The sequence below is a fragment of the Rutidosis leptorrhynchoides genome, chromosome 4 (assembly GCF_046630445.1).
Source record: "Rutidosis leptorrhynchoides isolate AG116_Rl617_1_P2 chromosome 4, CSIRO_AGI_Rlap_v1, whole genome shotgun sequence".
NCBI classification, from domain to species: Eukaryota; Viridiplantae; Streptophyta; class Magnoliopsida; order Asterales; family Asteraceae; genus Rutidosis; species Rutidosis leptorrhynchoides.
Window position 1 is genome coordinate 641,148,520 of NC_092336.1, and position 24,711 is coordinate 641,173,230.

The 24,711-nt window shown below is 33.9% G+C and overlaps 3 protein-coding genes across 4 annotated transcripts; 1 reads left to right on the forward strand and 2 right to left on the reverse strand.

Annotated features, from left to right (window-relative positions):
- The first annotated feature begins 225 nt into the window (after positions 1 to 225).
- Positions 226 to 3,822, forward strand: LOC139904331 (protein NDL1-like). The gene is made up of 10 exons (XM_071886266.1): positions 226 to 363; positions 1,483 to 1,582; positions 1,677 to 1,774; positions 1,935 to 2,023; positions 2,117 to 2,177; positions 2,272 to 2,358; positions 2,431 to 2,508; positions 2,594 to 2,650; positions 2,741 to 2,932; positions 3,325 to 3,822. The coding sequence occupies exons 1-10, from the start codon at positions 304 to 306 to the stop codon at positions 3,562 to 3,564; spliced, it is 1,062 nt and encodes a 353-aa protein (XP_071742367.1). The 5' UTR covers positions 226 to 303; the 3' UTR covers positions 3,565 to 3,822.
- Positions 3,823 to 5,488: 1,666 nt separating this feature from the next.
- On the reverse strand, positions 5,489 to 7,179 carry LOC139904332 (serine acetyltransferase 5-like). The gene is made up of 2 exons (XM_071886267.1): positions 6,780 to 7,179; positions 5,489 to 6,259 (listed from the first exon to the last, which is right to left on the reverse strand). Exons 1-2 carry the CDS (start codon positions 7,158 to 7,160, stop codon positions 5,771 to 5,773), a joined length of 870 nt encoding a protein of 289 aa, XP_071742368.1. The 5' UTR covers positions 7,161 to 7,179; the 3' UTR covers positions 5,489 to 5,770.
- A 1,174-nt stretch (positions 7,180 to 8,353) lies between these two features.
- On the reverse strand, positions 8,354 to 11,735 carry LOC139904333 (protein EFFECTOR OF TRANSCRIPTION 2-like). Of its 2 annotated transcripts, XM_071886269.1 has the most exons (4): positions 11,702 to 11,735; positions 11,244 to 11,374; positions 10,243 to 10,599; positions 8,354 to 9,448 (listed from the first exon to the last, which is right to left on the reverse strand). In XM_071886269.1, the coding sequence occupies exons 2-4, from the start codon at positions 11,334 to 11,336 to the stop codon at positions 8,612 to 8,614; spliced, it is 1,287 nt and encodes a 428-aa protein (XP_071742370.1). In that variant the 5' UTR covers positions 11,337 to 11,374; positions 11,702 to 11,735; the 3' UTR covers positions 8,354 to 8,611. The 2 variants fall into 2 exon arrangements, with proteins under 2 accessions (XP_071742370.1, XP_071742369.1); XM_071886268.1 differs by lacking the exon at positions 11,702 to 11,735 and having other exon boundaries at positions 11,244 to 11,486.
- Positions 11,736 to 24,711: the final 12,976 nt, after the last annotated feature.

Below are 24,711 nucleotides of genomic sequence, written 5' to 3' on the forward strand. Positions count from 1 at the left end.
TAGATTCAAACAAATACAATTAAATTTTATTATATAATAAATTTTACTTTTATATACAGAAAAAAGAAAGAAAGAATTGCTTCGTATATAAGCCACCTAAGCTTACAGCTTACTATATATTTTATCATATCATATTCATATTTGTAAATGATAAGAGAGGTACAGGAGAGTCTTTAGAGAGAGAAAAAAACCAAATAAAAATAATAAAACCCCTACACGCACAGGGGAATAGAGAGAGAGAGAGAGAGAGAGAGAGAGAGAGAGAGAGAGAGAGAGAGAGAGAACAGCTAGAGGAAAACGGCTATGGTGGATTACAGTGATTCCGTCTCTGTTGATATGGAAACTATCTATCTTGGTGGAAAGGTTTGTGCTTTTTAATTCTCTATATAGTATTTGAATGAATGTAAGGTGTTTGATGAAATGCCCCAATGGGTTTCAACTATTCTTTTTTAATCTTTGCGTTTTTTTGGTGCGTTTTTGGAGATGTATTTTGCGATTTAGTGGATTTTGTGATATACTTTTGGGCTTTTTTTTCTTTATTTTTATCTTTTGCATATGGAATAAAAGGTGTTTATAGAAATGGCCGAATCAGTTTAACAACAAATTTTATTTTTGTAATGCATTATTTTTTTTTGACTATTAGCTTTTTTTATACTGTGATTTTGTGAATTTTTTAATAAATGGTTGGGGATAAAATCAAGTTAATTCCCAATGCAGAAGTTTCTTTTTGAATCTTAATTTTAGGTTATTGTTGACAATACAATTTACTCTCTTGTAAGCTGTCAATGAATGACTTGTGGAATTGTAGATCTGTTGACTTTTAGTATAGTTGTTAAAATCTTAAAATATTAAATTGAGTTCAAGATTATTTCTTTTTGAAGTAGAGAAGTCCCCGAATTATGTATTTTGTCAACAACGTGCTACCTGTTTGATTGATTAATTCTATATTTGTTTGTTTCTTTATTTTGAATGTTACCCAAACGTCTATGGTGCTGTATTCATACAAAAATGATAGATGATTTTGTGAGGCCACGTTACTTTAATTTGGACTTCTGCTCTGAACTATATCATGTTTTTCCTGCCATAATGATTGCTTTAGCTTAAGTTTTAATCCAAGGTTCTGTTTTAAAATTAAAAACTTGCTTATGTGTTGTGTTGTCGTTATCTTGAGGTTAAAACTCATTATCTTGGATTAAAAATGTCCTTTTTTGTTACAGCTCAGAAGTTGTAATGTTACTTTTGATTGTTTACCTATCGTTATCGAATATAAACATCATTCTATTCCATCTTTTAATATATAAACTAACATTGACTTTTATGTAGTTAGTTTTTTAGAATCTTTCTGATACCAATAACTGTTCATATAAAAACCCATCATTTTTTATGATAACTTAAATTAAATCCTTGTTATATAGTAGTTTATAACGTTTTTATCTGTTTCATTATCTTGCGACTGAAATGTGGTGTGAAATTTGTTTTCAGGAACATATTATTCGCACTGGCCATGGTTCTGTATCTGTAATCGTGTACGGCGACCAAGAAAAGCCACCATTGATTACTTATCCTGATTTAGCTCTAAATCGTAAGTGGCAGCATGTTTATTATTTCTTCATTTTTTTTTATTTTTTATTTTTATGATCTCCATTGTTCTAACTAATGTTTGATTTCATGAATAGATATGTTGTGTTTTCAAGGACTTTTCTTTTGCCCTGAAGCTGCTTCCTTGCTCCTCCACAATTTCTGCATTTATCACATCAGTCCACCTGGGCACGAGGTTTGTGAACGCGCTTCTTTCTGTTTTTACTATGTTTGGGTATACGTTTTAGATGTGATTATTATGTGATATTGAACAACAATAATTGATGCATGACAACTATTCTGTAACTTATTAACATAAAATATCTCTTATGGGACTTGTATAAGAGTCGTTGCAGTTAGGAGCAGCAGCAATATGTCCCGATGAACCCCTTCTATCAGTCGAGGATCTTTGCGATCAGATTCTCGAGGTCCTCAATTATTTCAGGCAAGTCATTCGCTGCTTGTCTTTGTATTTAATACATTCTCTTCTTTTTAATTTTAAGATAATAATTAAATTGTATTTTTCTTGTTAGTTTAGGCTTGGTGCAGTGATGTGCATGGGGGCAATGGCAGGTGCCTACATACTTACACTCTTTGCGGTGAGACGGTTTGTTAAATTGTTGTTGGAGTAGGTTTTTTAAACTGTATATTTTATGGATGTGATTTACTAATTATAAATTTGTTATGTTACAGACAAAGTATAGAGACAGAGTTACTGGTTTAATACTTGTTTCTCCTCTTTGCAAAGCACCTTCATGGACCGAATGGTTTTACAATAAGGTTTGTTCTTTTGCGTCCTGCTGTTTAGAGAGTCGATTTGTGTTTTACTGAATCTTTATTTTTAATGTGCAGTTGATGTCAAATTTGCTGTACTACTATGGTATGTGTGGTCTATTAAAAGAGTGTTTACTTCAAAGATATTTCAGCAAGGTACATTTCGGCTTCTTCACATAAGATCTTTGGTTACGCTATACCTTTATATGGATTATAACTAGGTATTTTTAAATTGAATTAGGAAGTTCGTGGTAACCCAGAAATCCCGGAATCAGATATAGTTCAATCATGCAGAAAGGTAACTTTTTTAAGTTCTGCTCTTGTCCTGCTATCAGTAACATTTGGAATTTATGCTCATATACGTTTTTTTTCTTCTTATTGTTTGCAGTTGTTGGATGAAAGACAGAGTGTCAATGTGTGGCGGTATCTTCAGGCAATCGACAAGAGACCTGACATCAGCGAGGGTTTAAAGAAACTAAAATGCAGAACACTCATATTTGTTGGTGACAGCTCACCGTTTCATTCAGAAGCTCTTCACATGACCGGGAAATTGGACCGACGATATAGTGCTTTAGTTGAGGTATGTTAGAATTGCTTTAAGGGGCCAACTCGCTATTTTGACCTTTGTAGTTAAGATAAATTTATTGCTATTTAATGACATATATTGATTGCCTAATATAATAGAAGAACCACATGGAAAATAAATAAATTATTCAGCCGTTCAGAATGCATTTTGAATTTGACTTTTAGAAGTGCTAGGTTGACTTTTAAAAGAGTAGTGCTTCATAACTTTCTATCATGAGAACTGATGTAAATTTGTAGAATTTGCCAATCACTATTTTAGTATTTTTGACTTCAAACGTATTGATCCTTAACATAAAATTAAACCATACAAATAACAATTTGGAGTAAAAAAGGGGGTGATAAGAAGGTTTAAAAGATAGTATTAGTTTTGAGTTTGACATTATGCAGGTACAAGTTTGTGGATCAATGGTGACCGAAGAGCAACCACATGCAATGCTGATACCCATGGAGTATTTTCTAATGGGGTACGGGCTTTATAGGCCGAACCCATTCACAGGTAGCCCGAGAAGCCCGCTAAGTCCATCTTGCATTGCCCCAGAGTTACTATCTCCCGAAAGCATGGGGTTGAAGCTAAAACCGATAAAAACTCGAGTGTCATCTCCTCATTCAAACACCATCGAGAGGTAGATATCGGCTTTATTTAAGAAGATGCTTCACGGGTTTGCGTACAGTTTGTTGGTAAATTTTTGTCATTTTTTGGTTTTGGGTTCAATTCAATGGGTATATACATATGATATATGTAGATATAGAGGAGAAACGGGGAAAATATTATTCTTTTAAATGGTGGACATAATATTCAATTGTAGGATTTGTGGTCATAAAACAGAAACATTGTATTTATTTATTATGATGGAAAGCAATAATACCTTCTCTCTTTTTTTAGCCTGTCAATGAACTGTCATTTTGTTTGAGTGGAATATAATAGCAAATCTACATGATTGGTTTGTGTTGTTTATATACCAAAAGTTGTCTTAATTTATTTACTGGTAGCAAGCATACACCACTATAGTGGTTATCATATTCCCTTATAAATAAGTGCATCAATATTTATTTATGCTGTATCAGTAGTTATAATATTCACATTTAAGTCTTTTTGCAATGTTGTTATGTGTTGTAGGTGTGTAAATTTAACTATTTTCATTGGTAGGAACATATCTTACTTTACCTCTTATGGCCACTGAATCACTGATTTAGGTGTGTAAGGTATGTTTTGTCAAAAGCAATTCAATTGATTTATTGATAACATCTACCTTTATTTATTATTTTACTTTATTGGTGTAATGTTAAAGAGTACGTAAAACAACCAAGGAGGTTAAAATTAGTTTGTAATTACAAGTAGATAAAGGTATGGGTAACAAACAGGTTTGATTGCAATTTCTGGATACATCTTGTAATCAAATCCAAAGCAACAATCTTTTAGTTCGTCGTTTTAGATTATTAGTAACCATGGTACTGATACAACCCCCCCAAATAATTTATGGCTACTGCAACAAAGGAAGACACGTCAATCGTTGATGTGGTACATGAAGAAACCCTAATTTTTTACCCCAAACTGATTTTTTTTTTTTTTTTTTTTTTATCATGATGAATGGTTGAAAAGGAAGAGACAATATATGAGTAGTTAGAGGAAGGAGATGGAGGTGACCGATGATTTGATATAACATAAGACCAAGACTGTCACTGGTCGAGTACTCGGTGAACTTTCGGCGAGCTTTTTTGGTGACAGGTGGCGAAAGCACTTGTGCTTTCTATTTTCGGCGTTGTCTCTTGCTTGAAGGTGGCTGCCGCGGTGTTTAATTTTTTCCGGTAGGTACTTTTTTGCCAGATTGTCGTCGGTCGTTATATGTTAGCAGTCAGATTTATTTCCGATTGTTGTTCCAGTGATTTTCCGGCGGGTACCTTGTTTCTTTTTAGTGTAGTATGTAATTTAAGTTTCCACTTGTTATAGCTTTGGTTTTCACTGTATTTGCTAGATTAAACGGGTTTGTTCACCTTGTTAGTGAGGTGTTTGGTTTGGTTAGTTTAGTTGGACTAAGACTTGTTTGCAACTATTGTACTTGTTGATCTTTGGATCCCATTATAATGTTATCGTTATTTTTTTTTTTTTTTTTTTAAAGAAAAAAAAAACACAGAATAGCAAGACCTTTCAGTTAACATCCTGAAGATCTATTTCCAGAAGAGATTAAAAAAAAAAAAAAAAAAAAAAAAAAAAAAAAAACGTGATAAAGATGACGTATAATATTTCATTTGCAATTGGTAACAAAAAGAGTGCTAAAAAAACAATTGTAAAGAAGGTTAAGTGGTTAACGACCAGTGACAGCCTAATAGTATTTAACTTGCACATCAGCAACAACTTCATGAGTCACTTGAAATGCCTTTGTAAGAATATTGATTCATATATCGGTTGAGTTGCTTAAATCAGGTGTTGTTAACAGTACCTATCATTATCCTTCCATAAAACTGCTACAAATTTTTGAAGAAAAGAAAAATACATATCTAACCATTACCTTACCATCCATGTTCAAAGTAAGCAACCATCCTGTTTCCCAAATGAACTCAAGTATCAAACCATCATGCCCATAGCATCTTATTATTGTATTCACTAAATATTATTCACACACTACAACTTCATCTTAGCCAAATGGCCAAACAACATGTTATAGATAAATTCAAATGGCTAAACTTGAACGATCAAACGCGATCTGAACCTAAATTATCATATGCCCAGCCCAGTCAAACAATAATACTATTGTTTCGCTTTGGCAGCTTTATATAGGTTTGATGACACTGCACGCATAAAAGTAACAAAATGGTAAATATTAGAAGCATGAATTCATATTGTGTAATCAGACCAATCTGATATGAATGATGTATGATCCATAGACATCCCAGGACACTCTTCAAGCTTTGATGCTTCTTTCCCTTCAACCAACCTTGCTGGGTTCCCTACTGCCGTTGCTCGTGGTGGCACATCGATCAAAACAACCGATCCCGCACCAATTTTCGCTTCTGCACCAATCTTTACATTACCCAATATAGTTGCCCCTGCACCAATCAACACCCCATCTGCGATCTTTGGGTGGCGGTCCCCACCAGCCTTGCCCGTGCCTCCTAAAGTCACGTGGTGAAGAATGGAGACATTGTTGCCAATAACAGCGGTCTCACCTACAACAACACCTGTTGCATGGTCAAATAGTATTCCTTTTCCAAGTTTAGCACCAGGGTGAATGTCTACAGCGAAAACATCAGAGATCCGAGACTGTAAAGCTAGGGCTAGTGGTCGTCGGGATTGAGTCCATAGCTTATGAGCCACCCGATGAGCCTGATCAACAGATAAACTAACATTAGGGATCATGAGATAAATCCAATTCCACTCGTGGTTTGGATCAAAACTTGTAATATTTTTACAGCCAGGTTGCCCTTTTTATAGCTAATTTTATGTTTAACCAATTACATACACGACAAATTAAAGATAACCTGAATCAAACCCACTCATGAGTAAATTGGCACATCTAGTGAAGAATATTACCACATATAAACCATTGGCTATAAATTTTAAAATTGATATAAGATGGCTATAGATCTAAAATTGATATTATATTCAAACACATCACAAAAAGCTAAATCTACAAAAATCCAAATACTCACTTTACTATATCAACTGCTCTACTACCAAAAAAGCTAAATCCATAAAACGTAAAAGCTTTCGTTTTTGGAAAAGTTATAAACTTTATTTTCTAAATTATGAATCTTGACAAAATTCATTGTGATTATTTTGCAATTAACCCTAAAAATACAATACAAATTTAAATATTATTATGTAACAGAAAACAGAAAGTAACCTGACAAGCAAGGAAGCCTTTATAATTAAGCAAACAATGAGAAAACGATACACAAGCAGGGTCACGTGACCTAGCAGCACGTAAATCGGCAACGGCGGCTAACCGGAGATCAGGGTCAACAGAAAACGTATTAAGAAACAGATCATAAAGCAAAGTTGATAACAAAGTGGAAGAACAAAGTTTATTTCCAAGATGAAATGAAAGTGATCGATCTAAAGTTGAATGACACAGAATTGTGGAGTATAAGTAACTGGCTAACGCCGGTTCCGATTCGGCGTCACGGCGGGCTTCCGCCTTGATTTCTGCCCATACCCATGATGCTTCTTCGTCTGGGTCCGCCGTTAACGCTGGCCATGGGTAACGGGGTTCACCGGCCGGCATTGGTTACAGTTTACAGCACGTCCTTGTTTTCAGGGTTTTATTGGGTATTTATTACTCGTATATTATTGGTTTTAACGAAGTTTTTTTTTGGAAAATATCGGGCTTGTTAGATTATGCCACGTTAATATTTGGAAAATGAAATATGTTGTTCTCGTAATTCAGAAAAGTTTATTATAGATAATGTGTTTCATGGGGCTTAAAACAATTTGGAATATGATGAAATTCTAACACTTGTTCTTTTGAAAGAGATTGATAGAGAGTAATATTTATCTTATATTTCTATTTTAAAAAGCAATTTTAATTTTAATTTAATTTGAAATTAAATTTAAATTTAAACAAAATAATATTAGTGATTGATTTTCTAGTTTAAACGCATCCTTTAACTAATACACCATTAATTAACTAATATTATTTACAAAATTACCTTTATTTTCAATTTAATATGAATGAAAATATTAAGTTCGTTAAACACTTCTCGGGACACAAAGATAGCTTAACTCTAATATAAATTTCTATCAATTTTTAATAGTTACAGACTTACAGAGGTTCTAACTATAAAACGATTAAAGTAAACTTCTTATTTTATCTCGTTCATCCTCAAGTATTATATATCAATAGCAAGGCTTTTTCAAAGCAAACGGAGTTTATATACTGTATATCATAACCTGTACATGGTACACATTATTTTTTTTGGACATCAGTTTAGGATCACTCAGGGGAACTTCCCACGCGTTCATCTCCCGCCCCCAACTACTGCCGTGGAGGAAACTCGGACCAAGTCAATGTTACATGGTATACATATTACTACAATTTACAGCCCATTACAGTTTGTAAAACTGAGAATCAAGGTGTTGCATATTGACTTACAAACAGCGATTGTTTACATGATAAAAAAGATCAAACCACAGCAGTTACCCAATGCCAGCTTGATTGTTCAAAGGAAGAACATAAAACCCGGGCTTGATAGCAAGTTTTAACTTTTGGATACAAAGTTGTAATTTTGATGACCAACTCACTTTGGTGTTGATAGAGTAAGAACTCGTATATTTGAGAAATTGCACCCAGGCCTAAATCTCAAGCTCTATCAGGGGACTTTGATTAAACTTGTAAGAACATTACAATCATACAAAACATAAGTTTACACAACTTGTTTCAATTATGACATTCTATTATTAATACAAAGTTTACAGACAAACACCAAAGCCTTTTTATTGAAGACTTGTAGTAGGACAGCTATTAAATCCATGGCCTCTTACAATACAACAAATAACTATATGAAGAAAAAAATTGTATCATATGGATTGTATAAATAATACCTTTCTCGGGAGTATGAATGAATGGGTAATGGTGTCTCAAAGATGAAACTCAATTTTAACTAATTCTTAGGTGTTACATGCTTTAATTCTGAGAGCTCCTTTGTATCCTCATAAATTGAAGAACAGTTAGAATAATCATAAGTCTGAATCGTGAGATGAGTGATTAATCTTCGCCCTCGCCGCCTCATGTTGCCAGCAATACTTACTATCCTTACCTGGTTTCCTTTTGCATACGGAACTATTTAGTGTGATGGCTACACAAGTCAATGATTCAACACCAGTATCATTACTATACTCATTTTTCAGAATGCTAAGTGTACCAGTTTCTAAATCTAAACAAGAGCTTGGTAAACAATGTTTATTTTCCATCTTGATTCTCATTCCTTTATGCTCTTCACATTGTTTTCTTCCCGCAACAGGCACTTTTGTACAGAAAGAACCATCATCTAAGGTGACCCCGCAAGCAAGATTAAGAGTGTCTTCTGTGTTAGTATGTAAACGAGTTTTTACAAATGCGTTGATTTTCATCCCTTTATGGTCAATACATCTCTTTCTTCCTTCAACTGGATTCCTTGTACATATAGACCCTTGACCCAAGGCTACACCACATGTACCTCCTTCATTGTTGCTCATATTATTACCTTCTTTTGATACTAATGTGGGGCGCGATCGGGTGAACTTGAAAATTCTAGAGAAGAAATTTGTGTTCTTTTGGTTGTTATAGTAGAAAGTAGATCTGTTTTCTAACACGGGTGGTTCACATCTTTTGATCCTAAGACCTACTTCCTTTGTTGGGATTACCTTAAGCTTCTTGAATACCAGATGTGACCTTTTAGAACTTGAAGCAGCCGCTTTGACTTTTTTAAGTATGTCAAAAGTGCGACGATCCCCATTCATCCCCCTGTTCCATGCATAATCGAAGGTTTCTAAAAGCTGGGATTCTGTCTTCTCAGCAATTTTTTTATTTTCCATCTGTAAAAACAAAATCACACATGACATTTCTAGCACAGTGTCCTGTAACAAACTTAATCATCAATTCAAGAAATACGCATAGTGATAGAGTTACATCTTTTTCAGTAAAGAAATCTATAATTCACTAACTTTTTAAATATAATTGAAAGAACTACATTGCAAGAATGATAATCTAACTTTATAATAAAAACGATTAATGCCTTTACGGGGTCTAATCATACATTGTATATACAAATGACTGTTGACTTGTTTGAAATGCTTGACCCATTCAGCCCATTTTCTTTTTAACTAAATCTATTAGTTCTACCATTTGACCCATTAGAGACGAAGCATAGCGCAATTTAGTCTATCTATTTACGAACAAGTTCGCCCATTTAGGTGAAGTTACATTTTTTTTTTTGAGAAAATTGTGCGGTTGGTCCCTGTGGTTTACATGAAATGGGGTGTTTGGTCCCTGAACTTCATTTTCGGGGTTGTTGGTCCCTGTGATTTTCAAAACACGTGTGGTTGGTCCCTGTCAGGGACCAACAATCCCGAAAATGAAAGTTCAAAACTTGTGTAGTTGGTCCCTGACAGGGACCAACCACACGTGTTTTGAAAATCACAGGGACCAACAACCCCGAAAATGAAGTTCAGGGACCAAACACCCCATTTCATGTAAACCACAGGGACCAACCGCACAATTTTCTCTTTTTTTTTTTTTTTTCATCAGAATTCAGTTGTATGTATATTTGACTACGAGTTTTCAGAAAACAATAAGAAATCAGAACTTAAAATTAGAAGAAAATCCTCACCGGGGCCCATCTAAATGCAATGGCAAATCCACACGAGAATATATCTGAAAACAGTCCAAGGACTTTGCGGCCAGGTTGCTCACCATTAGACAAGCCATTCTCCAAATGAGCACCATCTCGACCATACTGCTGAAGTCTGGTCCTAACATTATCTGCTTGTCCAAGATAAACAGGAATTATGTTTTTGGAGCTAAGTTGGCCTCTACTATTCCTCTTTGTTTGTGAAAGTAAAACAACTATCCCGAGCTCGTAAAGCCCTGGACAAGACGAACAATTTGGAAGATTGTGAGTTCTGTATCTCTGTGCACCTTCCTTGTTCGACAAATAATCTTCCCAATCACAAGGCCCAATTAGTATCTGGAAATGAACATACATTAATGTAATTAAAAAACTGTTACACTATGGAGCGGAAAAATGCAATATTAGGACTTAGGAACATGCCAACTGTTCTAGGTACAAAGCATAAAGTTTACATTAAAGGAAAATAAATGAGCAATGTGATTAACCTTGTATAGCCTGAGGATATCAGATTACAGATTCTAATAACACAAGAGCTATCCGCTTTCAGAGGCCACATCAGGTCAAATTAACAAACAGGATATTTCATAACTTGGAATCTTCATTCATGGGCGATTCAGATCAAGTTCTATTTTGAGGATGAAATTGATAATTCAAGTTCTAATTGGCGCATGGCTAGTCACTATAGTGTCAATATATGATTAGTTTATGTCTATTGAATGATACAACTAATCTACAATAGCAATCATATTGGAAGAACGAAAGGACTCAAAACACTGTTTTATTACGAGTATTTACTATATCTAAAAAAAATAAAAAAAAATACGTATCATTGAATTATTACGTATCTGAAAACAGATTCTGCTGATAAATATCTCAAACTGAAGCTAACAAGTTACAGTTTATATTTGTTGCTTGAAATTCAGATCTACTTCAAAATACAAACATAAATATGCAAGTAATTAAGAAATATAAGAGTTTACCTTCCAATTGGAGAAAGCCGAATCGTGTTTAGTGCGTTTACAGTCTTCCCTCTTCAACAGCGATGATACGGTGGCGTTAACGGTTATCACCATCGTGGCTCCGCCGTACCGATACAGGAACCAACGTTACACTGCAAATAACCGCCCATTACAGATTTACAGTTTAATCTTTAACATAAGCGGCGCCGGTTAGTTGTTTTGAAAAAAGTAAAAGTGTCCCCCAAATTATTCTATTCTTTACGCTTTTTTACATTTAACTTTATCTTTTAACATTTTCCGTCCTTAATGAAAATCATATATGCATTAAATTATCCGAGTAAATTAAAAGATTTTCCTAACGTTTTGTTTTTGTTTTTTTTTTGTTTTTTTTTGTTTTTTTTTTTTCTAACAGCATTACTACTTCCGGATTGATTTTAGTTGATATACGTGTAGAAGTAGAAAAGAGAATTTTAGTAAACCTCCTTTTTATTAATAGGCTCTTCATTAAAACAATGAAGAAATCAAAGATGATTACAAAGATAACAATGATCAAAACTAGCTCGGCTAGTTATTACAAAGTGAACAAAAGTGAAACGTTGAAACTGTTAGACTAGATATAAGCCCGACCCATTTGTGGGTGTAGGATTTTGCTAGAGTTGCTAGGGTTATGCTATTATGACGGGTTCTATTATTTAACATGGTAATCAAAGCTTAGGTCTGATCTACGTTTCTATACAGCCCCGTCAAATACCCAATCAACCAATCAGCCGCAGCCTTTTTCTTCTTCGTTATCGTTTTCTCATATTTTTGTTTTATAGCTTCTTATTATTTTATCTATGGTCGCCGCTTCAAGAAGTTGCCGACCAGAGCTTCATATGCAAACCTCTTTTTATTAAACAAATCAACTACGCCCACGTGTATCACTCTAAATATTTATCCTTTTTAATACGTGTTTCTTTTCCCTGCATCTTACAAACAACCACAATCATGCACTATCAAAACATTAGCGTTGAAGACGATTGTATCAACGATAAAAGTTCAATGCCCAAGTCCTGCTCAATCCTTAGGCAAGCAAGCCACGGCGTACAAAAAAAAAAAAAAAAAAACGTTACGGAAAAGGAAACGCAGTCAAGCAATGCAACCAATCAGCGATTATCAATCAATTCGATGCAACAAATTAGAAAGAAAATTATGTTTTTTATTTATTTATTTTTTGCTTTGTGTTTCTTTCCAGTCCGAACTTTTGCGAGTTCGCCGTTCGGACTGCGGGGGAGTGTTAGACTAGATATAAGCCCGACCCATTTGTGGGTGTAGGGTTTTGCTAGAGTTGCTAGGGTTATGCTATTATGAATAATATTCACGGGGTTCTATTATTTAACAAACAAGTCCTACTGACATAATAATATGGGATTAAACTCCCATACGTGAGCTTGAAGGTCATGGCACAAATTGACTCGTCTTGTGATGTAGACCTCTGAACAGAAAAAATGTGACGACCCGGAAATTTCTGACCAAATTTAAACTTTATCTTTAAATGATTTAATGTTTTCGACACGATAAGCAAAGTTTGTAATGTTGAGTCTCAAAGTTTTGGAACTGTATTCATGTAATCAATTATTCTTTGACTATTCTCGAAGATTCACGAACAATATATATATAACTTAATGTGCATATATATATATATATATATATATATATATATATATATATATATATATATATATATATATATATATATATATATATATATATATATATATGATTTCAAATTATTTAGTAAACGATAGTAACATTCGATTATTGATTCGATTAATATTTAGATAAGTTAACTAAAACGTTTAAGATGAACCAGTAAAACACTAATTTGCTACAGTATTTTCGAATTGCTACAGTACCCGAAAAGCTACAGTGTTTTCGAAAATCACTATTTACTACAGTAAAAAAAACTTTGCTACACTAAAACACTATTTCAAAATGAAAATGTATATATTATATATATATTAACAAATAGCGAGACGATGATTTATAGAAGTAAATGACCAAAACACTCAAATGTATAAGTTATATCTCGATTGGTATAGTTTATGGATAATTTAAGACTATATTTTGACAAAGGTACGATTCACGAAACGTAAAGTACAAGTTTTCTCAGTATACGAAAGGACGTTCTAAAAACCGGAACCGAGACATAAGTCGAGTGACGACGTACGACTTATCGGAACGAAAATTACAAGTCAACTATGCACGTGAATTTAATATAATATATAATTAATTATATAAATTATATATATTATATATTAATATAAAAATATGTCGACAAGCTTTAGGACAAAAACATACTGAGCTGGAAAAAGGGGCCATGCGATCGCATGGCCATTGCACCTCTAAACCATGCGATCGCATGGGGCTAAACAAATGGCCAGGTACTATAAATTCAAGTGTTTTTGCTCGAACGAATATCACACACACATATTTACACAGATATAGATATATACTCCGTGATATTTATTTATTATTATTATTATTATTATTATTATTATTATTATTATTATTATTAAGATTAAGATTAATATTATTATTAATCTAATTATTATTAGTAATATTATTAGTATTATACATAAAATACTACGACGAGGTCATGTCCAAATAATTTCAAACCGAGTTTTCAAATGAGTCAAAGCTAAGGAAACTATGGGCTATAGCTATAGAGGTTATGGGTAATGTACGTGGGTATTATTCGCAAGTCTAACCTAGTGTTTATCATCTCTGTTGCGTCTACATACTTTCCCTGCAATATTGAATCACAATATTGATACGTGAGCATTCATATCTTATCTTTTATATATTGATTGTGTATCCATGTCTAGTGCTCGAGTATATATATTTATGCATGCTTGTATGCTAAATTTCATCGTTAAACAGTTTATAATAAATCACGAATTAAATACATATATTACTGGTAAAAGGTATATGATATACATGTTGTTGGAAAGCTGGAGAAAAATCAATAACTTTTCATTTAGAAACCGCGTAATTTCGATGAACGAATTAAAAGTTATGATCAACTGAATTATGATTAACGTTAATTGAAATTGCTTTTGAATCTTCAATTGATATTTAAACAACTTGTTAATAAGATTGATATAGTGGATTTTTGAATATTACCAGCCGAGTAAATGAATCCTTATATAGGACACGTCTCGTTTTGTTAAACAACTGTCAAAATTGACTTTTTGAAACAACTTTGGATAACTTTTGTATGTCGATCTCGAGCATTAGAATTGTGATACACTATGACCTGACCTAGCTTGATAGACATTTATTGACCAACATATGTTCTCTAGGTTGAGATCTACGGTTATTTGGTAATTCGAGTTTCGGTCACATTTTGGTGAACGACTTTATATGCTGTTAAGGTGAGTTTCATTTGCTCCCTTTTTAATTGCTTTTGAAATCTATATTTTTGGGCTGAGAATACATGCACTTTATTTTAAACGCAATGGATACAAGTACATACTAAATTCTACACCGAGTTTGAACCGAAAATCCCTTAGCTTTGGTAACTAGTAACTGCCAGTTATAAGAACTGGTGGGCGCGAGTAGTTGTATATGGATTCATAGGGCTTGACATCCCCGTATGTTCCAGGTATAGAAACCCTAGCCTGAACTATAAAACAGACGTATGCTATTTGAGTTTAGTACACATTGGTTTGCGTGTATTGTACATGTTGGTTGCATGTATGTTAAAACAATGGTACTTATTATAACGTTAAAGTTTAGCTACCAGGGTGCTCAATCTTGTAGAATATTTTGATAAACGTTTCTGGATGAAACAACTGAAATCTTGTGATCCACCTTTATGTACAGATTATGCAAAACATTAAAACTATGAACTCACCAACCTTTGTGTTGACACTTGTTAGCATGTTTATTCTCAGGTTCCCTAGAAGTCTTCCGCTGTTTGCTTATATGTTAGACAAGCTATGTGCATGGAGTCTTACATGGCATATTTTTCAAGGAAACGTTGCATTCACTAAATCATCACCATGTATCTTATTTTGACTGCATTGTCAACGTAAGTACTATTATAAACTATTATTTACGATGATTGTCTATATGTAGAAATCATCAGCTGTCGAAAACCTTTGATTTAAATATTCATTTATGGTGTGCCTTTTCAAAAGAATGCAATGTTTACAACACGTATCATATAGAGGTCAAATACCTCGCAATGAAATCGATGAATGACGTGTTCGTCCATATGGATTTGGAGCGATCGTCACAAAAAAGCTGAACAATTATGTTAAGAACGCGCATTCGATGAGTAGCAAAGTTGATTCACTTTCTAATTCCTCTTCAACTGCAGCCTTCTTCTCTTCACTTCTCATTTGTTTAACTTACAGTTTTCGTTGACTTGCTTAAATGATATATACATAACGGCTACATTTGATTTGTATGTTACACTTATTAACTTTTAGCATACTAACACAATTCTGAATGTTGTTGTTAGAAAAATTCAAATTAAAGTCATGTATTTCAAGTTTAGTTTATTTAGTAGGTGTATTGTTTCAAGTCTATATTGGTTTGTATCGATTTGTTCAACATGTGTTGGTTCATAGTTTTAGTAAGGTTTTAGATCATTTGTAGTCCTAAAGTCCTATGTTCTTTTGAATCGGATCAGTCGAGTCTGAAACATAACTTTATCTTCTGATCTATTTTAATTTATTTTGAGTTTTGCTAAAAAAAATATGCATTTACACAAATATTAAAATTACACTTTTTTCAACACTTTAGATCATTCACATTTACAACATCAACACTATTCAATCCAACGAATGTGATGGTATGAGAATGTGAAATATAGATAATTATGCATCTTACCCTAAAGTATAAATAAGTCACGTCTCCCCTTTCAGATCGAAAATCATTTTTTCACTTACGAATATAAAAGGCCAACAATTTAACTACTTGAGAGTATAGAGAATATGCTAGAAGGACCCCCAAGTATAATCATAAATAGTCAATTTTAGCACTTGAAATAACTAAAATGCTCTTAACAAATATTCTTTAATTGTTTAAATAAATAAATTTAATAATCACTAAAAAGTAAAGAAGATGTAAAACAATAACAACAAAACTCAATCTCACATATGTGGAGTATGAGAGAGGTGAGATGTAAACAATTATTACTCTATCCTAGAATAGAAGAAGTCATTTCTTCACTCGGATTGAAACACTCCAATAGTAGAGAAAGTCCTCCATCTCTTTGTTTGACGGATAAAGATGATTGCTTCCAATAGGACTTCAGGCCAATAAATAGAAAAAATAAAAATAAAAAATAATAAATAATAAAAAAATGAGACACGATGAAAATGTTAGTTACAAATTTCCATGGGTTTTAAATCATGTATGAAATTCAATTTAGGCTCTAAGCGCGCAAATAAATCGACGCTTCATGTTTACTTAAATAATAGAGGCGAGTAAAGAAGATGCAAAAGTATTTTAATAATCAAGTGACTAACAGACTGTTTAGAAATTAATGAACTTTAAAAATTGATGGCTTAAATAATAAGTTCAAAGATTTTTTTATAAATCTGTAAGAACTGCATATACCCACTGTTGTAAAAAAACTTCGGTTAATCCTCGATAACTCCTTTTAAGAGCAATACATTCTGATTTTCTAAAATTCGTTTAATTAATTGGTTAACGTCGGTTGATGAGTCAAAATCGGATTTGGTAATCAATGTCAAAGTTACTCAACATTTTAAATTACTAGAATGTTAGATTTTTTTAAACAAAATGAATGATTTTAGACAACTATGTTAAAGTTTATGATTATGTTTGTGATTTTCTTTCATATGTACACATATAATTTTTGAACTTAATATTTAAATGTATAAAGTACAATACGATTAGTCCCCGATTAATCTCCAAATTGTCGATTACTACTTCAAAAGACCCGACCGATTAATCGTCGAATAACGATTTTGCAACCTTGCATATACCATTAATAATGTGCATAACATCTCGAAACCCTAATAAAAATTAAACAACACATAATTTACTCACTCTAGGTCGGCTATCATTAAACTCATGTACCACAGTCAATACTGAGTTGAACCACATTTCATCTTTGAGATGAGATCCTCACGAGCTCGGAAAATCATCATCGATAAGATGGAAAATTGTGCCGCGATAAAGACCAAGCTCTTACGCATTCGATCTCCGTGTGGAGATAATGACGAGCTCATATGACGGTGTCACTAGGAAGATGTATGATCATTTCTCGGTAAAGATCGGACTATTTATTGCCGCATCAAGGAAAGATGAAATCTTTTTTGTTAATACATTTTCCTCATAGACATTTGATCCTGTGTTAAGATCATGACGAGCTCATAAGATATTGCCACTAAGAAGATATATGGCAGTGCAATGTGATGACTGATGATCGTGGCTAAACACCCAAAGGAGAATAAGAAACGAATGAGAACAGGAATAAGAGCAACCTTCTCGGTTTGCTAATTTAATTGATAAAGTGTCAATAATCAAAAATCAATCATCGACCTTATTTTTGAGTACAATATAAATACTGAATGAAAAGATAAGTTTAAACAACTAAAGAGAGAAACTTGGAGTTAACAAACTCTTATTCAATCTAAAAAAAAAACGTGCTCAGCTTCTTCTTGACTCCTCATCCATTTGCAAACTTCAAGCTTGGCCCAACATGTAAATCCACAAGATAATCATTCAAGGTAATTGGCCCAACGAGCAGCCCAGCAGGCCCATCTGTAACTGCATCATCCCCTCCCCCTTCCGAAAGGCTCGACCTCGAGTCAAGATCGTCGGAGCCCAAGTAGGGAGAAAGATCGGCAACATTAAAAGTAGCTGAGACATTATAGTGACCCGGAAGCTCTATCTTGTAGGCATTATCATTAATCCTCTTGAGAACACGAAACGGCCCATCAGCGCGAGGGTTGAGTTTACCAAACCGACCACCCGGAAAGCGCTCTTTGCGTAAATGAATCCAAACCAAGTCACCTTCTTCAAATACCATGCACTTTCTGTGCGTATCAGCTCGATGCTTATAGGCCGCATTTTGGGTCTGAATACGTTTCTGAACGTCCAGATGTACTGCTTTAAGATGCTCTGCGTGATCCACTCCATCTGAAGGTCCTGCATGATTAATTGGCTGCGGTAATAAATCAAGAGGAGTGAGTGGATTTGTACCATATACAACCTCGAAAGGGCTCTTCCCGGTTGTTCTGTTAACTGAACGATTGAATGCGAACTCGGCTTGAGGAAGGATAGTGTCCCACTGCTTGAGATGGTCACCGACAAGGCTACGTAATAAATTACTGAGACTGTGATTAATAACTTCGGTTTGCCCGTCGGTTTGCGGGTGATGAGAACTACTAAACTTCAATGTAGAACCGATGCGAGCCCATAGAGTGCGCCAAAAATGGCTTACAAACTTGACATCACGATCCGATGTTAAAGATTTTGGGATACCATGTAACTTGACTATCTCAGCAAAGTATAAGCGAGCAACTTGGCTTGCGTCAAATGTTTTATTACACGGTACAAAATGTGCCATTTTAGAAAACCGATCAACAATGACCATGATGGAGTCCTTGTTGCGTGGCATTTTTGGAAAACCCAAAACAAAGTCTAATGATACATCAACCCATGGAGCATCTGGGACAGGTAAAGGAGTATACATGCCATGATTGGTGTTTTGTGTCTTTGCCAAGTGACAAATACGGCAGCGAGAAATGATTCGGTTCACATCGCGGACCATATGCGGCCAATAAAACTTATCATGTAGCAATGCAAGTGTCTTGTTCATACCAAAATGTCCACCCAAACCCCACCGTGAGTTTCCAGTATGATTGCGTCTCTTAACGAACCTTTCGGAATGCACATTCGACGTCCATTAAAGAGGTAACCATCATAAATGAAAAATGACTTAAAAACACCTTGCTTACAATGTGCCCAGATTGCACCAAAATCAGTGTCAGTGTGGTACAATTCCTTCCACACTTCAAAACCTTGGACCTGAAGCTGCATAGTACAAATAAGTGAATGTCGGCGGCTAAGAGCATCTGCCACTTGGTTATTTTTTCCCGCTTTGTGTTTAATAATAAAAGAAAATGCTTGTAAAGCTTCGACCCATCTAGCGTGACGTGGATTCAGTTTATGTTGCCCGTGGATATATTTCAACGATTCATGATCGGAATACAAGATAAACTCGGATGGTAGTAAATAGTGTCGCCATGTTTCAAGCGTACGCACGATCGCATAGAACTCACGATCGTACGTTGAGTATCGTCGTCATGTGTCGTTAAGTTTTTCACTAAAATATGCAACGTGTCGATTGTTCTGACTTAGTACGCCACCGATGCCTACACCCGAGGCATCACACTCCACCTGAAAAACTTCATTAAAGTTAGGCAAAACAAGAATTGGTGCTGCTGTTACCTGCGCCTTTTAATTTTTGAATGCAATGTCAGCCATTTCGGTCCACGCAAAGCGACCTAGCTTCATACATTCTGTGACCGGTGCGATGATAGTGCTAAAGTTCTTTATAAATCGGCGATAGAAAGAGGCAAGACCGTGAAAACCTTGTAATGCAGATAAGGTAGTGGGAGTAGGCCAGCTAGTGATTGCTTCTACTTTAGCAGAATCCATTTTGATGCCCTCATGTGAGATTACATACCCGAGAAAAGTCACTTCGGGAGTAAAAAAATGACACTTTTGCTCATTAGCGTACAATTGTTGTTCGCGTAGTACCATGAACACTTGACTGAGGTGGTCAAGGTGCTGTTCTTTCGTAACGCTGTACACTAAAATATCATCGAAATAAACCACAACAAAATTGCCAATAAAAGGTTTAAAAACCTGATTCATGAGTCGCATGAATGTGCTTGGTGCGTTCGATAGTCCAAAAGGCATTACCATCCACTCATAAAGACCATCACGAGTCTTAAAAGCGGTCTTCCACTCGTCTCCAGGGCACATTCGGATTTGGTGATAGCCGCTTCGGAGATCAATCTTGGAGAAAACAGTGGCTCCAAAAAGTTGATCAATAAGGTCATCAAATCGTGGTATCGAAAAACGATACTTGACGGTTATTTTATTAACCGCCCGACTGTCAATACACATACGAAATGAACCCCCGTGTTTTGGAACGAGGAGTGCCGGAACGGCACATGGACTCATGCTTTCACGGATTAATCCTTTTTCCAACAGTTCACCCACTTGCCTCTGAAGTTCTGCGAATTCTTTGGGATTTAATCGGTAGGATGGTTTGTTAGGAATGACCGCACTAGGTGTGAAATCTATACAATGTTGTATATCCTGCATTGGCGGTAAGCCAGCTGGGATGTCATCTGGAAACACGTCTTGAAAGTCAGTCAACAATGGCAGGACTTCGTGCGGGCTGTTGTCATTCACTTCGTTGCTTTCTTCGACAACTAGTGCAAAAATCATAGAACATGCTTTTGTGGCGAGTTCAAAATCAGTGTGATTAACGAACAAGGTTGGCTCCTTATTTGCAGCTTTGCGTGAGTCGAGAGGTGCGAGAGTGATCTGAGTACCATCCTTGAGAAAACTGTAAGTGTTTTTGTAGCCATCGTGTGTAGTTTTCCTATCAAATTGCCAAGGGCGTTGAAACGACCCGTCCATATTACTATAAATGCAGTACGTTATTCATTGGTCCCATAGCGAGGTATTTGACCTCTATATGATACGTTTTAGAAAACTATCGCATTCATTTCATAAAAAGCACACCATTATTATACATAATGCATGTTTTAAATAAGTGGGCGATTATTTAAGAAATAATCCCCATGATACATCGGTTACCAAATACTACACACATGACATAACTGTCGAATATAATACATGACAAAGGTTTTATTGAATGCAACACTTCATTTAAACAAAAGCATGAGACTCCATGCACAGCTTGCTCAGATAATGCAACAGTGGAAGACTTTCTTAAGGACCTGAGAATAAACTTGCTTAAATAGTCAACACAAAGGTTGGTGAGATATATAGGTTTAGCATAGATATAAATATAGACCACAAGATTTCATAGTTATAAATATATGTACACTCGCAAGTGTATAAAAATATTCTATAAGTTGTTGAGTGCTTCGGTAACCATACTTAACCATAAATGTAGCATATTCCCTTTATTATGAAAACTCCCTACACTGTACCAAGTGTAGTAAAAACGAAGTATTATGCAACCGTTTATGATACTAGAGTGACTAGCCCAGTTGGGGTTGTCAAACCCGATAGATCTATCAATAGGATTCGCGCTTACATGTTCTTACAACATGTAAATATTAGTTACCAAGCTATTAGGGAAGATATGCAAGGTGGTACAACTCAACGTAGAATATATTTTAAGTACTTATGTCCATAGCGTAAAATATAAAATGCATGTATTCTCATCCCAAAATATTTTTAGAGTTTAAAAATGGGACTATATACTCACGGTAGTAAAAGTATATTAATAATAAGTTTTCAGCTTATTAAAAATATGGCCGTCGTCCTTGGATTCACAAACCTATAACAATAATAATGATTCAGATAATAATATGACATGTGAATAAAATAAACCAAGTTCATAGAATACTTATATATTAATTTTTAACATTTTTATGTTAGTAGTCCTTTGTTAGTAGTCCAAAATAGTCCGAAATGTCCAACAATCCAATAATCGGTATATATATAATCTTAGAATTATCCCATGACGTATTGTATACATATTGTCTTTGCATCAACCCAGAGACGTATTGTATACGTATTATCTGAGAATTTATCAAAACATATTGTATACTTATTGTCTTAAGATTTATCAAAACGTATTGTATACTTATTATCATGGAATGTACCAAGATTATTATATATATATACAATCTCGGAATTAACTAAGATTATAATATTTTGGTATACTAATGATAACATGTCCAAATATATATAGGATATAAGAAAAGTTAGCAAGGATATGGTTAATATAGTTTTTACAATATAAATTTCGTCCATACAACGTTAATTTTAGCAGATTTTGTTTTGCTCGCCAAATATTCATTACAACTCCGTTTAAAGTGAATCATATTGCTATGGATTCCTTAAGAAGTTAATTTTTCAAAAACAATTCGAAAAGTTCAGCCCATGTATTAATATTCAGAGTTTTACCCTCTTTTTGTGCCGGTGGACAGATTTGGAAGTATCCCGGCACCCACCCAATATATGATTTTTGATAAAATACTTCCACTTTGTCTAAGATATTAACATATTTTCAAAGTCTTGGCCTCGAACTCAAAGTCTAAGATAGGTTTTAAATTCCCAACCCAAAACAGCCCGCTTTTTACCGAATGGAGATTAAACGATATATGTTAAGTTTTAAGGTGTTCTTCATATGTACAAGTTATAAGTTCTTATATTAACTTAATATAATATCATAATACATATAAATAAGTGTTATTAGAGTTAAGTTAGAAACATTAGATTAGTTCTTCAAACAAGTTTAGAATCAACTAAACTATGTTCTAGTTTATAAACTCTTATATAGATAGCTAAAAACATATGAATTGAACAAGAGTTGAAGTAGAGTTTTTACCTCAAGTATAGAATGTAAAGTTGCTGGAAAGAAGTAGTAGAACAAAACTTGAGAGAGTTCTTGCAAGTGTGTGTGAAACTTGGAAGTAAAATTTGAAAAATGAATGTGTAAAAATGAGTTAGAAATGGTGCTTATTTATAGGCTTGAAAATTTTGTTTTTAGTAAAAATATCTAAGATAAGTTAAAATATATTAAGTCATGGATGACATATTAAATTGATTAGGTCATGGATGACATATTACACAAATAATTGCAGATTTCTATTGGTATATACCAATAGTAAATACTTCTAGAAGCTGTGTATAATACGGGTAAAAATACCGTATGAATGCGAGTAGAATTCTTGAGGAAATTGAACGAAAATACGAGTATAGCTATCCTTTATATGTATTGGTATATTATAAAGTGTATTTAATACTTGTAAGGATGTATTTACACTCGTAATACTTTATATGTAAATACATTTTAACATAAGTTAATTACGTCGTTTAAATAGTAACATATATATTGTTCAAAAACTCTTTAAATTAGTAGTATGAAAATATATATAATACTTTGTTAATATACTTAATGAGATATTTAATTATCATATTTTCAAGTTAAATCTATATATATATATATATATACACACACACACACACACACACACACACACACACACACATATATATATATATATATATATATATATATATATATATATATATATATATATATATATATATATATATATATATATATATATATATATATATATATATATATATATATATATAATTAATACAAGTTATGACGTTCGTGAATCGTAAGAATAAAAGGGTGGTCAAACGTTTACATAAATTCTGTTTCAATTAATCAAGTCTTAACAAGTTTGATTGCTTAACATGTTGGAAACATTTAATTGTGTAAATATTAATCTCATATATATTAACGAAAAAATTCGGGTCGTTTTACACATAATTGTTCGTGAATCGTCAAGAGCAGTCGATGTGTAAATGAATACATGAACACAGTTCAAAGTTTTTGAGATTTCAACATTACAGACTTTGCTTATCGTGTCGGAAACATATAAAGATCAAGTTTAAATTTGGTCGGAAATTTCCGAGTTGTCACAGTACCTACCCGTTAAAGAAATTTCGTCCCGAAATTTGATTGAGATGGTCATAGCTGGCAATAAGTATGTTTTCATGACTCTTATGTAGTGACCCAAACTTTTCCATGTTGATATATATTAAATGAAGTTGATATTTACATGATTAAATGTTTCCAACATGTTAAGCAATTAAACTTGTTAAAACTTGATTAATTGAAATAGGTTTCATGTAGACAATTGACCACCCAAGTTGACCGGCGATTCACGAAAGTTAAAACTTGTAAAAACTATATGATGATATATATAAATGGATATGTATATAGCTAACATGATATTATGAAAAGTAAGTATCTCACTAGGTATATTAACAATGAGTTATATACATAAAATGAGACTATTGAATTATGAAACTCGAAACGATATATATAACGATTATCGTTATAGCAACGCCTTACTAAATACATATGTATCATATTATGATATATTCATTATTGGTGATTTGTGTCACCAATATGATTTAAGTGTAATGGGATTAATTTGTTAACCAAAATAACCTTGATAAATATGGAACAAGTTTGGGAAAGTGTGGAGTGCACACTTGTTTGATCTTATCTTGATTATTACGGGGGGTTCGGAGGCAGCGCCCCTGATAGCGGGTTCCAAGGCGTGGCAACCCCTGACGGGGTCCAAGGGGCAGAGCCCCTGGCTAGGATCGAGCTGCCAGGTCAGCTCGGAATTTTTTTGTTTGGGTTAATATCGCTTTA